The sequence below is a fragment of the Haliotis rubra genome, unplaced genomic scaffold (assembly GCF_003918875.1).
Source record: "Haliotis rubra isolate DU_JTF1 unplaced genomic scaffold, ASM391887v1 Scf1035, whole genome shotgun sequence".
Classification (NCBI taxonomy): Eukaryota; Metazoa; Mollusca; class Gastropoda; order Lepetellida; family Haliotidae; genus Haliotis; species Haliotis rubra.
The window spans coordinates 285,469-301,730 of record NW_025764932.1 but is presented as its reverse complement, the minus strand read 5'-3'; the positions used below and the strand labels follow the sequence as shown (position 1 = coordinate 301,730).

The 16,262-nt window shown below is 43.1% G+C and overlaps 1 protein-coding gene across 1 annotated transcript in view; it reads right to left on the bottom strand.

Moving 5' to 3' along the window:
- The window catches only part of LOC124273623 (protocadherin Fat 4-like), a 43,655-nt gene that overhangs the window by 13,723 nt on the left and 13,670 nt on the right, over window positions 1-16,262 (bottom strand). The window contains exons 14-30 of the mRNA XM_046708904.1: window positions 15,178-15,598; window positions 14,810-15,000; window positions 13,926-14,159; window positions 13,061-13,486; window positions 12,034-12,454; window positions 11,709-11,902; window positions 10,979-11,218; window positions 10,241-10,488; window positions 8,919-9,111; window positions 7,803-8,223; window positions 7,319-7,512; window positions 6,184-6,423; window positions 4,941-5,381; window positions 3,051-3,474; window positions 2,227-2,420; window positions 1,262-1,504; window positions 63-503 (exon numbers count right to left, since the gene is read on the bottom strand). Of these exons, the coding sequence (XP_046564860.1) occupies window positions 63-503; window positions 1,262-1,504; window positions 2,227-2,420; window positions 3,051-3,474; window positions 4,941-5,381; window positions 6,184-6,423; window positions 7,319-7,512; window positions 7,803-8,223; window positions 8,919-9,111; window positions 10,241-10,488; window positions 10,979-11,218; window positions 11,709-11,902; window positions 12,034-12,454; window positions 13,061-13,486; window positions 13,926-14,159; window positions 14,810-15,000; window positions 15,178-15,598 (5,166 nt within the window). The remainder of the gene's footprint in view (window positions 1-62; window positions 504-1,261; window positions 1,505-2,226; window positions 2,421-3,050; window positions 3,475-4,940; window positions 5,382-6,183; window positions 6,424-7,318; window positions 7,513-7,802; window positions 8,224-8,918; window positions 9,112-10,240; window positions 10,489-10,978; window positions 11,219-11,708; window positions 11,903-12,033; window positions 12,455-13,060; window positions 13,487-13,925; window positions 14,160-14,809; window positions 15,001-15,177; window positions 15,599-16,262) is intronic.

The window sequence follows — 16,262 nt, the reverse complement described above, 5'->3', positions numbered from 1 at the left end:
AATTACAAGTAGATATCATCACACCGCTATCTACCAACACAGGTTTCAAGAACACAATTTACCAGCGGTTACAGATACAATACTGTATGAAACTTCTCCATCATTGCCGAGATCGTCATCAACAGCAGTGAAAGTCACTGCAACATCGCCAGGAGCTAGATCCTCTTTCACGGAGATGGCGACGAATGTTCCACTTCCATCTGAAGCAGGTCCTGTCCACACAGGGTCGAACTCGTTCTCTGGCTTGACCGTCACCTTCACTATCGCTGTCCCCGTGTTTGCCTCCCCCTGGTCTGGTGTGTCCACTGCTGTGATGACCAGGGTGTACATGTAGCCAGATGTTTCAAGACTATCGTAGTCAACGAGGTTAACGTCCGTCTGGAGTTGCTGACCAGATATCTTGAACTTTGTCTGAGAGTCGTCCCCATCTCCAACACCCATGACAAAGACAGCATTGTTGCCAGAGTCACCATCAGAGCAGACCAAGTCCAACAAGGACGTGTCTGGAAACAGAGACACCAATATTAAACTTATACCCAGGACAACACATTATGCAACATTTTAAAGGGCATGTTATTGCATTCCACTTCTACATTTTATTGACCACTCTACATATCAGGTTCCATAACCAATTTCTTTGAAGAGTACTGGAGACGACTTCAAAGGACTGGAGACGACTTCAGACTACACGCTCGGAGTCTCGACTTAATACCACTATACGCCCGGCGCCTTCAATCGGGAAGGAGTATAAAATCGTTATTAAATCGTAGTTCATACTCAATTGTAAAGAGGATACAATGCCTGACTTCACGTCTACCATTACTTTAGGTATAATACTGAAGCTCCGTTCGGAGACCGTTTACTAGTGAAGCTATCGCGATAAAAGATATCATGACTTACTGACTGACTGAGTTTGGTTTTACGCCGCTTTTAGCAATATTCCAGCAACATCACGGCGGGGGACAACAGAAATGGGCTTCACACATTGTACCCATGTGGGGATTCGAACCCGGGTCTTCGGCGTGACGAGCCAACGCTTTAACCATTAGGCTACCCCACCGACCCCAAAAAGATAGCATGACTTCTATGATGATGATTAAGCCTATATAGCTGTAAACACCACACATTACTGCATACTGAAATCGCTGTTCTTTCTATGAGTACATGCATAGAGACTTCCCGAAACAGTAATGATCCATTGAAAAGTCGATCCTGGTCAATATGCCTGAGCATATATCAGTATTTATCCCATAAACGTTACCCGTAGCAGTATTTTCTGTGATTTCAATGCTGTATTCTGCTGGGTCAAATACGGGGGCGTGGTCATTGATGTCGACAACTGTGACGGTAAAGTCCTTTGTGTCCTGGAGCCCGGCTTGGTCCGTGACCGTCAGTGTGAGTCCGGTCAGTTCTGTGACGCCACCCACCCCGTCTCTGTCGACATGCTCCGCTACTGACAGGTCGCCGGTTGCGGAGTCGATATTCAGGTAGTGACTATCTGCACCTATAGTAGATAATACAACGACATACATGTCACCTGGCTTGGTGATGTGGGTTTATATTGTTTCTTTCGTTTGTTGCTTAACGCCGCACTCGGCAAAGTTCGAACTATATGACGGTTTGCAATACGGCGAGCATGACTCTATGCAATTCGGATACGATGTGCCTTCCAATAGTTATAGGAAACAGTTCTGTCTGGGTGGCCATGGGTTAACGTAAAATAATGAAAGCCAGAAGTGACAAAGGCTTGAGAGTGGTAGGAGCAAGTTTGGGTTGAAAATGTTGGTTTGAAGTGAGTGAGTTTGGTTTTACGACGCTTTTAGCAATATTCCAGCAATATCACGGCGGGGGACACCAGAAATGAGCTTCATGTTGGTTTGAAAAGTAATTCAATTATTTGTCGGCTTGATGCGTGAGTGTAGGAATGGAGGGGGCTCCTGGCGGTGGTTGTGGTCGGCAGTGCTCGGTGGTTGGGTTAAAGACATGAAAATGGGTATTTTAATAATTGTAATCCAACACCTAATAATATAAAATGGCTAACCATCACATATTTCTACACATGTCAAACCTGAAATGTATATTTATCATTTGAACACATTTTGCGACCATTTAGCAAAGTGATCAGGTTCTCCCAGACTACAGAGTTGCGTCCCTTTCCCGAACTCTCTGATCTCCAAACACTCAGTCACAATACACGTCCTTATTTCAATGGACGTACGTACGTACCTGTTAATGCAAATAATAGCACATCCTGTTGATCTGGATCGGTGACACGAAACCCTCCTTGTACTCCTGTAGCTATAGCTTGACCCTCGGACATGGTTCCTGAGGTGTCTATGGCGATGACAGGAGCTTCGTCTACCACGTCCAGCACCGTGACGTGCAGTGACACTCGGGACTCCAACGTGCCATCAGTCGCCCTGAAACAGACATCGAAAGTAAAGCAGCTCGACGTAGTGAGTGACATGTGTTTTATAGCCGCTTTGATGAATATTCCAGCTGTATTATGGAGGGTCAGTGTGATGTGGAGGGAAACACCAGATAATGCCGGTAAACACAGATCAGGAGTCGCACCTACCATCCTAGGTTTCTGGCTTACCCGGGGGAAGGAACCTAAACAACAAGATGCCTTCGTCCAGGATATCAGTGTCGAAGATAACCCTTTGTTGTACGTTGTGTTGTATAGTACAGTACTGTTATGTATAAACCTTTCAATTAATTAAAGTCAAAAATACCATTCACCATCCACCCACCCATCCAAACACGCAGGGACAGTGGGGTAGCCTAGTGGTTAAAGCGTTCGTTCGTCACGCTGAAGACCCGGGTTCGATTCCCCAAATGGGTACAAATCTCACAATGTGTTAAGCCCATTCCTGGTGTCCCAAGCCGTGATATTTGCGGGAATATTGCTAAAAGCGGAGTAAAACAATACTCACTCACTCAAACACGCACCCCCAGTCCCCCGCTAATATGACCATATTATCATTAAGCAGCTTTAAACACTTACCCAACATACACACCTAAAATGTTCCTGAGTATAAGCAACTTACATGATGTATAAAAGATGACTCTGGGCGGATTCGTAATCGACCAATGCAGCCTTGACCTTCACATCACTTCCATCAATCTTGAATATGTCATCCCTCCCAGACGTAATTGACAGTGTCACAGAATCGCCATCAAAATCGTCAGTGTTAATAGTTATCACGACACTGTCAACAACACTGTCTTCACTGAGGTCTGTCTGGTACTCTGCCTGATCAAACACTGGAGCGTTGTCGTTGACGTTGTCGAGGGAGACAGTGATGGTTCCTTCCACAGAGCGTGGCGTGGCGCCGTTGTCCGATGACTTCACTACAATGGCGTAACTCGCCTCACCGTTTGTTCCTGCGTCAACGTCTAAGTCATCAGCCACAATGAGTTCTCCTGTGTGGGCATCTATGATGAATATGTCCGGTACAGATGCACCTGAAGCTGTAGGAAGAATACCGATAAAATATCAGATGCAAGTATTGAAACAATTGCATCTGGAATGTCCCATTTCTATACCTCCATTCACAGTGTCCTGCCAACGATTTGCATCGGCTAAACCACTCGCTTATGAATTTTGGTAGCTGTTCCTATCACCTTCAACACTGACGTTTTTAAGTCATTGTCCATTTTTACAGCTACACTATAAGTTGTTCACTGGTCACGAGGGGGACATGGGTTGATCTACCCTCTATGTTTGTTTATGTACATCAACCCATGGGCTCCGAGGGACCAGTGAACAACGTATTTATCTTACCGAACACCTCAATGTTAATTATGAACTGTTTAAAGCACAGGTATTGGATCATAATAAGGAGTCCCAGAGTTAGGCAACAGCTTAAACACTACTAACACGAAGTACCAAACGAATTCCCACAGTTCGGCATTTCCAGTGGGTAACATAGAAAATGTTACTCGCTTGTAAACGGGGAACATTAATTTGCTCAGCCAATCAGAAAACGACGTTTATGTGTGACGTAAGATAAAAAAGCATAACACCATCACGAACAACATGTAATCATCACATTGTTAATCACATTGTCACCATTGTCAGATCAATGTAGTTTTTGGCGTTCGTTCAGACACATGTGACCCTTCAAAACTGATACTTGGTATAGATTTAGACGCTATAGATTTAGACGATAATAAACATCTTGGTATTATAATGTCAGGATCAGGAAGAAACACCACGTTTTATTGAAAACGACATTTCCTATTATCTAACAGAAACATGGTTCCAATGTCTGCATTTGTCTATTTGATGTGAAATTATTGTCAAAATACTTTTTGTACTTTGTTACAATTGTAATAATGTGTTGTTTGATGTTGCGTGTTCATTGTAAGATTTGAGGTTTTAAGGGGATTCCGAGGTGCCATGAATCCTAAATATCATGTTTTTCAGAAGAAAGGATAGCTGAGGCAACCAGAATCAACCCAGGCAGTGATATAAGGGACCGTTCATAACTTATGGCTAGGTGTGTGTGTGTGTGTGTGTGTGTGTGTGTGTGTGTGTGTGTGTGTGTGTGTGTGGTGATTTCATGGGTGGGTGGGGGGTGTCTTAAATTTTGTACACGTTCCTAGGTGGGGTCAGCAATTTTGTACGTAAAATATTTAGAAATTTTGCTTTTAAAATATGGGAAGGGGGAGCATTGCTTTTTGTACATGACATGCAGGGGGATCACTTACTTTGTACATACATTTTAAGGGGTCATTCACATTGTACATGCTTCTCCACAAAATCACTAAATCCCCGATCATCCGGTCCCCCTGGTCTACCCCCGGCCATGAATTATGAACACCCTAATACTGCAGGAGAGAATAGTTTGACAAAGAACATATGCATTTGATTATATCTGTAATATAGGACAAAATAATGTAGTTTCGCAGAATAAATATATATGATAATATACCTGCAGTGATGGAGACAACTGAGTACGTGACCACCCCGTCGTCACTGTGGTCGTCATCAGTGGCTGTGAAAGTCGTGATCACAAACCCTGGTCCTTCATCCTCACTAACACTCACTCCTGTAAATGTTCCACCTCCATCTGAAGCAGGTCCTGTCCACACAGGGTCGAACTCGTTCTCTGGCTTGACCGTCACCCTCACTATCACTGTCCCCGTGTTGGGCTCTCCCTGGTCTGGTGTGTCCACTGCTGTGATGACCAGGGTGTACATGTAGTCTACTGCTTCTAAAGCCTCGTAGTCAAGGTTAGTAGAGTCCGTGAGGAGTTTAGAGTTTGAAACTTTAAACTTATTAGGGGTATCATCCCCACTCGCTAAGGTTAAGCCAAACTGGGCGTTGCTGCCGATATCGCTGTCAACACATATAAAATCCAGGACCTCGGTATCTGAAAGTGAAATGTAAGGCATGTGAAAAGGGTTATACTGTAGTTGTAAGGCATGTGAAAAGGGTGATGGTGTAGTTGAATCTAAACGGTTTTCAGTGTATATGTTGGGGGGATATTCAATTAATTACAGCGCCATGATAAAACATGGCCTTGAAGAACGTCTCATGTCCTACGAGTCAAATTAATAGAAGAATGTTTAATATATCACGAGTCAAACTGATAGAAGGACGTTTCATGTTTTAAGGATCAAGTTGATAGAAGAACGTTTCATATATCACGAGTCAAATTGATAGAAGAACGTTTCATATATTACGAGTCAAGTTGATGGAAGAACGTTTCATGTTTTAAGGATGAAGTTGATAGAAGAACACGTTTCATATATCACGAGTCAAGTTGATTGAAGAACGTTTCATGTTTTAAGGGTCAAGTTGATAGAAGAACGCTTTATGTCTCACGAGTCAAGTTAATCCTGCTATGGAATTACACCCTCCTTGGCAACAGTGAGCAGGTGAACAACTAGTTTCGTCGCCTTTAGCAATTAGACAGCAATATCATGGCGAGGACAGAATGAAATTCGCGTTACAGGCTGTGCCCATGTGAATGTAAATGAAGTTAGCCCTTCGGCGAGGCAAGCTAGCACTGTCGTCTCTGACTAACACAGAAGTGACCCTTGGTCTGCACGCAATGCTGAGACAACATATGTTTGTATAGGAGACCTAACTGGTGCTCCAGGTGATTCTCATATATACTCAAAGAAGGCTATGATTTCCAATATTTGCACTAAGGTATACATTTGCATTACCTCCAGCCATATTTTCCGTGACCTCGACTTCCAACACAGACGGGTCACAAACTGGATGTTGATCATTGATGTCCTCAACCGTGATCGTGAAGTCTTGTATTGCTTGTAGTCCAGCCAGGTCAGTTACGGTCAAGGTGAGAAACAGTTCCGTTTTAGCATTGGTTCCTTCTCTATCAACATTGGCAGCAACTGACAAGTCGCCAGACGATGAGTCGATGGTAAGGTAGGGACTGTCAACACCTGAAGGAATGGACAGAAGAACATCCACACATCAACGGCGGGGAACACATGTTTGTACAAACAAGCGCAGCAAATCATTTGGTCAGCAACGAACATTAAATCAAGATGTAAAGGATTATTGGGTTAGGTCCTAATTTATGGCTGGGGGTGATGATGATTTTAAGAGGGGATCACCCACTTTGTTCTAGGGTGGTGGTGGGTGGGGTGTGTGTGTCAATTTTGTGTGAGTGGGGGGTGTCAATTTGTACGTAAATTTAGGGGGGGGGTCTCATTCACATTGTACATGCTGCTCCATAAAGATCATCATCACCCCTTAGCCATAAAGTATTAACGGTCCCTCAACATGGTGTGAAGTACAATGAAAGCAGATTACCTTTGGGTTATTAAAGGACAACGGAAGGAGTGAGTGAGTATGTATTTACGCCGCTTTTAGCAATAGTCCAGCAACATCACGGCGGGGGACACCAAAAATGGGCTTCAAACATTGTACCCATGTGGGGAATCGAACCCGGGTCTTCAGCGTAACGAGCCGACGCTTTAACCATTAGGCTACCCCACCGCCCCGACAACGGAAGGAAGTCAAGTAAGGAGAAACTAGTTCGCAAAATACGTCCATCCAGCTTATAAAAGTTAACATCCTCGATGTCTGTTGTGGAGATTGATCGGAACGTATACCCTGGAGATATCGAGGATGAAAAGTTAATTATCTACGGTTTTTAAAAGCGGAGGATAAAAAAAAAGAAAACTAATTTTTATGAGTAGAGGAACATACGTTGATGTCAACATCTCAACAAACAGATTACCATAGAGACAATAATGGACATAAATCTTTCACCATGAGAAAAAAGAAAATAGTTTGGTGGATTTGTCTGGATTTATATTGCATGAGACCCACCACTTAAGACATAAGTAAGGACATCGTGTTCATCAGCATCCGTAACGACGTAACCTCCCTCTACAGGAGTCCCAACTGTCTGCTCCTCCGCCATGGAAGACGTGGTTGCTATGGTGATGACGGGCGTCTCGTCTGTTGCATCTGTTATGTCGATCTTGACAGTCACATCAGTTTCATGTACTCCATCAGATGCCCTGATTCATGACCAAAACGTACATTTGTAATTGATCCAGATGGAAATAATTATTTTCTTAGAATGTCTGTTTATCATACGTAAATGTCGAATGAAATATATTTCAGTGAGTGAGTATAATTTTACGCCACTTTTAGAAATATTCCAGCAATATCAACAGAAACGGCCTTTACACATTGTACCCTTGAGGGGAATCAAACCCAGATCTTCAGAGTGCCGAGCTACCCTACCGCCCCAGGAAAGCTTTAGATATATCAGCATCATTGTATGCTTTATACTGAAACAACTAACCTTATTATAAGAATGTGAACTTTGTCTGTTTCAAAATCTAGGGTAGCTTTGACGACGATGTCGTTTCCGTCGCACTCGAACAGGTCATCCCTACCAGTAGAGATGGACAGGGTGACATCATCACCGTCAAAGTCGACGTTGTTGAGGGAAATCACAGCTGTCCCAACATCACTGTCCTCGGCGACGCTGGTGTTGTATTCACTTTGGTCAAAGACAGGGGCATTGTCGTTGACGTTGGTCAGTGTAATGGTGATTGTGCCTGCTATGTCTCTAGGGGTACCTCCACTGTCTGCTGCCTTTACTGAGACTGTATAGCTGGACTCACCGTTGGTGCCAGTGTCGTAGTCTAATGGTCCCGTGACAATTAACTCTCCGGTGTGGCTGTCTACTGAGAAGATGTTGTCAGCAGAAGCTCCAGAAGCTGTTAAAAGTCAAACATTCAGCAAACGTCAAACAAACCACTCATAGCAAACACAAACGCGAATAGGATTTCTCCATTACCAAATCCTCTGATAACAGTTTGATTTAAATAAGTTTGTACTTAAAGATTTCAGCGTGTAGAAAAAATGAATACAATTCCATAAGCAAAGAAAGCAAGGAAAGACCATTAGAAGCATGCCTTTCTGAATCAATATCAAACTATCACTCGTCATAAAACACATGCAAAGGCACATCAAGCGTTCAACGGAAAATGCTATATATATGTTTTGTATCTGTATATGCGCCCTGACTTTTGTGTATAGTATTCCATTTGAAGGATCGATATTTTACATTGATTTCCGCCAACCAGGTGTACAGATAAGACATCTCAATCTATATTTCACCTACCATCTATTGCACCTGCGTTATCCGTAATTTATAAACATCGCCCTTCCCATTGCGAACAAACACAACAAACATCCATATACAATGGAAGTGTTAATTTCAGGAACATAATAACGGAAGACAGGACACGGTAGAAAGATGGATCCTCATGCAAATAAATAAATAAAATTTGATGTTTAGATATAGTAAAGTTGAGACCACAAACGTATTACGCGACCTGCTGCTAAATCATTAATAGATATTAAGTACTTCTGCGGATAATCGAGAAGGATTTCTTCAGTTGACATTTACCTGAATTTGTTCCTGTGATGGTGTAAGTGATGAGGCCATCGTCTGCCTTGTCATTGTCAGTAGCGCTAAATGTTGTCAGAACAGAACCAACGGCTGTATCTTCAGATATGACAATATCATGAAAACTACCACTTCCGCTTGAAGCCGGCGCTATCCAAACAGGGTCAAATTCATTTTCAGGTACAACAGTCACCTGCAATGACATAGGATTCATAGGCTTTAACTTTCATGTAAAACGTGGGCACCATCGGGACATGACATTGTCAGCGTCATACCGTTCAGAATGTTTTATATGATCTATGCAGCCGTTCCCACACTGTATGTAAATGCATATCTTCCAGGATCATCCCGCCATATAGCTGGAATATTGCTGAGTGCAGCGTAAAACTTAACTCACTCACTCCAGGATCATCATGTGATTTATGTTTGTGAAGCTTGGTTCTAATTCGTGATGTCAAAACTACACGAAGCCATAGATAAAAGCAAAGGTTTGTATTTTTTTCTTTGTTGTAATAATGAACATATGCTTGGGATGATAACCAATGCACTAAATATTTCCATTAAGTATTATTGGATGCCACAGCTGTAGATTGTATGATGACGTCCTGTAAGTAAGCATGGCCGTGTTTCACAAAGCAAAGCTAGCTCTCAGACAATCGTAAGTCCATGTTAAAGTATGGGAGTTATGATCACCTTCGCGCTACGATCGCTTTGAAGAACGGCCCGTGGTATACCTTGTGGGAAGCCCACTTCTCATTCACCTTGGTAAAGCGTTACGTGTTTTAGTGAGTGAGTGAGTGAGTATGGTTTTACGCCGCTTTTAGCAATAGTCCAGCAACATCACGGCGGGGGACACCAGAAATGGGCTTCACACATTGTACCCATGTGGGGAATCGAACCCGGGTCTTCAGCGTGACGAGCGAACGCTTTAACCTTAAGGCTATCCCACCGCCCCGTTACGTGTTTTACGCTGTAATGGGTAAGCTCATTATTACGCGTGACCCCAATTTATGATCTCTGGGGCATATACTGCTGTGTTTGTTTGTTTGTTGTATAACGCTGTAGTCAGCAATATTCCAGCTATATGACTGCGGTCTGTACTCGAGTCAGGACTAGAAAATCCAGTCATCATCAGAATGAGCATCGATCGATCATGGGATACGATTATATGTGTCAACCATGTCACCCGATCTCGTTAGTCGCAACATTCGACAAGCATAAAGCATGGGTGGGTGAAGATCAATTCTAACCCGGATCTTCACGGGTTATCCTGCTCTGAACTCCCCTACAAGGACAACCTATATATACATATTAGCTAAGACCTTGACGATTGCTGTTCCTGTCATGGGATTGCCATCATCGGGTGTGTCTACTGCAGTAATGATGAGGGTATACATATAGTTTGAGGCTTCCAGACTCTCAAAGTCAACAGCATTAGAATCCGATAGTAGTTTCAGATCAGCCATCTTGAACTTCCGAACTGTATCGTCCCCGCTGGCTATTGACGTTGTGAATACAGCATTGTTGCCAGCGTCTTCGTCAGTGCAGGTGAGCTGCAGCAGGTCAGAGTCTGAAGTGTATGATAATGATATATGAGATAATTACTAGTGTTGTGTGAACCTACGACTGAACCTTATAAACCAGTCCCTGTCGGATTTAATCTTGGATCCAAAAGAAATCGATTCTGTGGATGCATGCAAAGCAAACAGTAGGTCAGTTTGAAGCGTATTCAACTGACTAATATGGTATATGATGGGGTGGGTGAGGGACAGTAGCGTCACCGCCTGTCAACATGAAGTTCAGCTGGAGAGGACTTCCAGAAGTTGGGCAGGTTTTGAACGATTACCCATGATGATCCCAAATAACACACAATGGAGCAAACAGTACAAACTTCAGACCCAAAACACTCTAGGCACATGCTGCTATATCTGTTACACAAGGGTTGCCATACTGATATAATCCGATTTAAATATTTGCCAGATACTTCCTAGGACAACCTAGGGTCCTCTTGAGTTGCTTCCAGGGACATAATGATGGGTGGGTATGGGGATAACACTCACCAACAGCAGTGTTTTCAGTGACCTGGATCTCGTACACAGATGGGTTGAATGTTGGCGGGAGGTCGTTGATGTCTTCAACTGTGATAATGAAGTCCTGGGTGGCCTGGAGTCCGGCCTGGTCAGTGACGGTCAGTGTGAGGGACAGGGCTGATTTAGCATTGGCCCCTTCTCTGTTGATGTTCTGGGCAACTGTCAGCTCACCTGTGGCTGAATCAATGCTGAGGTAGGCGCTGTCAGCTCCTGTGAAGGACATACTTATCACTAACCCACTTCAATTACACAAATATTTCATCAGTTGGTTTTACTATCAGTTGAGAAACCTCGAATCTTTCTCAGGATGATTTGAAAGAACGTGGCATCGATACTTGCAGATAGTTTATTTAATTCAAAACATATATTTGTGAATAAAATCTGAATTATCCATTGTAATATTGTTTCTCTTTATATGTAGGTAAAATAATTCAATAAATTCGATATTAGATCCACGTATGTCCTCATACTATTTGGAGGTTGAGTGGAGGAGTTATATTGCAACAATATGTTGTATATTGATATGAGTTATATTGCAACAATACGTGACGAGAAGCAAGACGAATTAGATTAACACACAACAAATGCGGGTTTCGAACTTGGCTTGATGAGCAGACACGTGAAACCATCGTCTCCTGTCACAAGTGCATGACAAGATATGTCTTGCATTCAGAATGATCAACTATTTAGTTGCACTAACCACTGAGAGTGTAGGAGTGGACATCCTGTTTATCAGCATCCGTGATGATGTACCCTCCATCTACTCCAGTACCGATTGTTTGTTCCTCTGCTACGGAACTTGTGGTTGCCATGGTGATAACAGGTGCTTCGTCGATGACGTCAGTGATGTCTACTTGAAGTGAGACCTCGACATCAAACTTTCCATCACTAGCTCTAAAAACATAAACACGCTTTCTAAAATATTTCGTACATCATATGTTTTGTTTATGCTTACAGTTTAAGATATTGCCTGTATATTGTCAACTGTAACATATGATAATGTTCAGCCAAACTGTTAAACTTACTTAATTAAAAGTACATAGAAGGTATCTGTTTCGAAATCCAGAGCAGCCTTGACCTTGACGTCATGACCGTCACAAGTGAATAGATCATCGCGTCCACTCGCGATTGTCAACGTCACAGCGTCACCGTCGTGGTCCTGAATGTTGAATGTGATGACAACTGTATCCACAGCACTGTCTTCACCGAGGTCTGCCTGGTACTCTGTCTGATCAAACACTGGAGCGTTGTCGTTGACGTTGTCGAGGGAGACAGTGATGGTTCCTTCCACAGAGCGCGGCGTGGCGCCGTTGTCCGATGCCTTCACTACAATGGTGTAACTCGCCTCCCCGTTGGTTCCTACGTCAACGTCTAAAGGGCCTGCCACCAGTAAATCTCCTGTGTGGCCAATGACTGAAAACTTATCAGTAACTGTTCCACCTGAAGCTGAATCAGAAATTTGTAGAGTTGCACATTTCAGAAGTAATTGTAAAAAAGCCGCGTTATGTTTCTGGTACTTCTCTACCCTTAAAGTTCGGAGGTGTAATTTGTGACTCTCTTAAATTTTGACATATAACTTAACATTCATCTTTAGGTGCATGGATGAGCATTCTATGGACGTTCAATAGAATACCAGTAATTTAACAAATAAGAAAGTGAAGCATGGGCTGGGCTCTAAGCGCAGGACGATATACAAGGCGACAAACGTTGTCGGGTAGTGAGGTTAGATGGTTTGGGTGATGCCTGTAATGGTATCTGAATGATGTAGATCGCTTCCAAGGATGTCAGTCACAAGGGTATCTGGTACAGACCGCCGTAATACATATTGAACATTACCGAATGCTCCGTAAACAGAACCAAACTTATCGCACCTGCCTGAGATGAAAGAAGAAAAAATGACTATATGCACAAAACTAACAAATCCTACCGGGTACCCATGTATTGCGGTAATGCTGATTCTGCGTTACCATTTTCATGAGTTGTGTTTCAGGATAAAAATGATATTTACTCAAATGATCAGTTCGTTTCTAACAGATCAAAAGATCTCATTACCTGCAGTGACTGAGACGATGCTGTAGGTGACGACACCATCATTCCCATGGTCATCATCAGTGGCAGAGAACGTCGCCACAACACTACCAGCAGCAACGTCTTCTTCCACGCTTATCCCGCTAAATGTTCCACTTCCATCTGAAGCAGGTGCTGTCCACACAGGGTCGAACTCGTTCTCTGGTTTGACCGTCACCTTCACTATCGCTGTCCCCGTGTTGGCCTCCCCCTGGTCTGGTGTGTCCACCGCTGTGATGACCAGGGTGTACGACTCCACCGACTCGTAGTCCAACAGGTTATCCGTCTGAAGCTGCTGACCATTCATCTTGAACTTTGTAGATGTGTCATCACCATGTTGAACAAGGACATTAAATAATGCATTGTTTCCATCGTCACCGTCCGTGCATGTCAGGTCCAACAAGGACGTGTCTGAAAACCAATTTAAAAATTGTCCAAAAAGTAAGTGAGGCAGGCCTCAAAAAGTGTTTCAGCTATAGCACGACGGAATTGTGTCACAAACCAGCGTACGTTAAATCACATGTAATGAACGGATTTATGCAAACTATTTGCGAAGGTGAAGCCTTTAGCTTTGCAAGTGTTTACGTTTCTGTTGCTGATTGTACTAGTCCTAGTAAGATATCACACAAATATATGTAGAAAAATATTGCACAAGAATTGTTTTGAGTGAGTGAGTTTAGTTTTACGCCGCTTTTAGCAATATTCCATCGATATCACGGCGGGGGACACCTCAAATGAGCTTCACACATTGTACACATGTTAGGAATCGAACCCGGGTTTTCTGCGTCACGAGCGAACGCTTTCACCATTAGGCTACCCCAACGCCCCTAATTTTTATGAAGAAACATACCGGGAGCGGTATTTTCTATGACTTCAACAGCATACTCTGTCGGGCTGAACACGGGAGGGAGATCGTTTATGTCCACAAGTGGGATGGTGAAATCCTTGGTAGCAGTAAGTCCAGTCTGGTCAGTGACAGTTAAGGTTAGAGACACTTCACTTTTCCCTGTATCTCGGTCAATATTCTGTGCCACAGTTAACTCTCCCGTCGTTGAATCAATGGTGAAATAGCCACTATCGGAACCTGCGGATGAAGCAAACTTATTGACTATCAGAACCGTGAGTGGCGGAGATATTCTATGATGTGTTACACTACAAGTTCCTGGTCCGTATATGATGCTTATTGCAGATGTAACTCTTTGGGAATTCCGGAATGGAGTACGTCCCAAACAGCCCCTGCTGGTCGTTAGTGGTGACTAAATGGCTCGGATGGTCAGTCCTGGTTGATAGTAAGTTGGTCAACGTATCCGATTGCATCGATAGGTTTTCACAGTATAAATCACTGGATAGTGTGGTCCAGACAATATACTTGTACTTACATCTCACGTCCATAATCACACACGCTGGAGGCACCAATTCCCATGTGGTACAAAAGATGTACATATCAGGATGATGAAGGAATTGACAGTTCAAATACCGAAATGAATTGATGAAAAAATTCACTTTTCAATTGCATAAAATGCCTTACAGTTGACATCGGGCTGCACATATGGACTACAGATACAAGTTGAAAAAACCTAATAGTGCCACAATATTTTGCCATCTTAGATACTCGATGGAGCTAGATATCTGTAGCTGTTTGCCAAGGGTACACTTGCTCGCTGGTTGATGTAGAGAGAAAGACGTGTATCTTATACAGATGCACCCAAATAAACGTTAAGTGCAAGACCATACCAGACAGAGAATACGTCACGACGTCTCCAGCATCGGCATCTGTGACAACATATCCTCCATCCACTGCTGACCCTGTCGTTTGTTCCTCTGCCATTGAGCTTGTTGTAACGGTGATGACAGGTGCTTCGTCAGAGACGTCGGAAACATTGATCTCTAGTGATACATCAGTGTCGTATTTACCATCGTTAGCCCTGTAACAATGCATTGGAATGAGCTGATTAATCTACGGTTACCAATGATGAAAGACACCGAACAAATTCTGTGATAACTGAATTCTGTGATAAACATGACACGAAGGTCTCTATATACAGCTAGTATGATCTAAAGAACACCTTCAATGGTAGAAGGATATAGGTATTCAGTATTACCTTATTACAAGAACGTGGGTTGTGTCCGTTTCAAAATCCAGCGCACCCTTGACCTTGACGTCATATCCATCACACGAGAACAGGTCATCTCTTCCACTGACTACAGACAATGTCACAGCATCACCGTCATGGTCCTCGACGTTGAAGGTGATGACAACTGTATCCATAGCGCTGTCTTCACTGAGGCTTTTTTGGAAGGTGTGCTGGTCAAATGTAGGTGCATTGTCATTGGTGTTCAGCAACGTCACGGTGATGCTCCCATCCACAGTGCGTGGAGTCACCCCCTTGTCTGAAGCCCTAACACTGATAGTGTAACTAGCCTCTCCATTAGTAGCAGTGTCTACGTCAAGCTCTCCAGCCACCATCAGCTCTCCTGATACAGCATCTATTGTGAACTTGTCGGATCCATCTCCGCCTGACGCTGGTAATAGAATGGAAGTGAAATAAAAGAGTATGATTATATTGTTTTGCCATATTGAGCTGTATTCTTACCCACTGGTTTGGTAGGCTACACTTACCTTTCCACAAACAACTATTAATTAAGTATTGATTAGGGCCGCTCATCGGATTCAGGGAAGCGTACAAACGACTCTGCTTTTGAGAAATTTCTTAGGACTTTGGAAAAACGTTTCGTCACTCGTATTTAAGTAAGTGAGTATAGTGCTACGCCGCATTTAGCAATATAATGACGGGAACACTAGAAATGAGGTTCATATATAGTTCCAAGTTTGAAATATACCACTTAGCTACACACGTGGCATGGAGAAATCTGTATCATGGTCGAACGCAGAGTGCAACATAAAAGAACACAATATAAAGAAAAAACACATATAAAATACCTTATCAAACAGCGTTATGTCGGAGTTGAAGGGACAAACGTAAATACTTCGAGTTATACGATTTTCAACAGAGCCGCAAAATGACTAGGAATCTAAAGGAACAAGGTTTACTTTGAAACAACCGTAGATTACGCGAGCACAGTCAAACAGCACCCTAGTGTTCAAGTTGAAGGAACCTACGTAAATACTTCGAATTATACGAGGCTCGACAGAATCGCAAAATGATTAAATGAGAAATTCACAGGA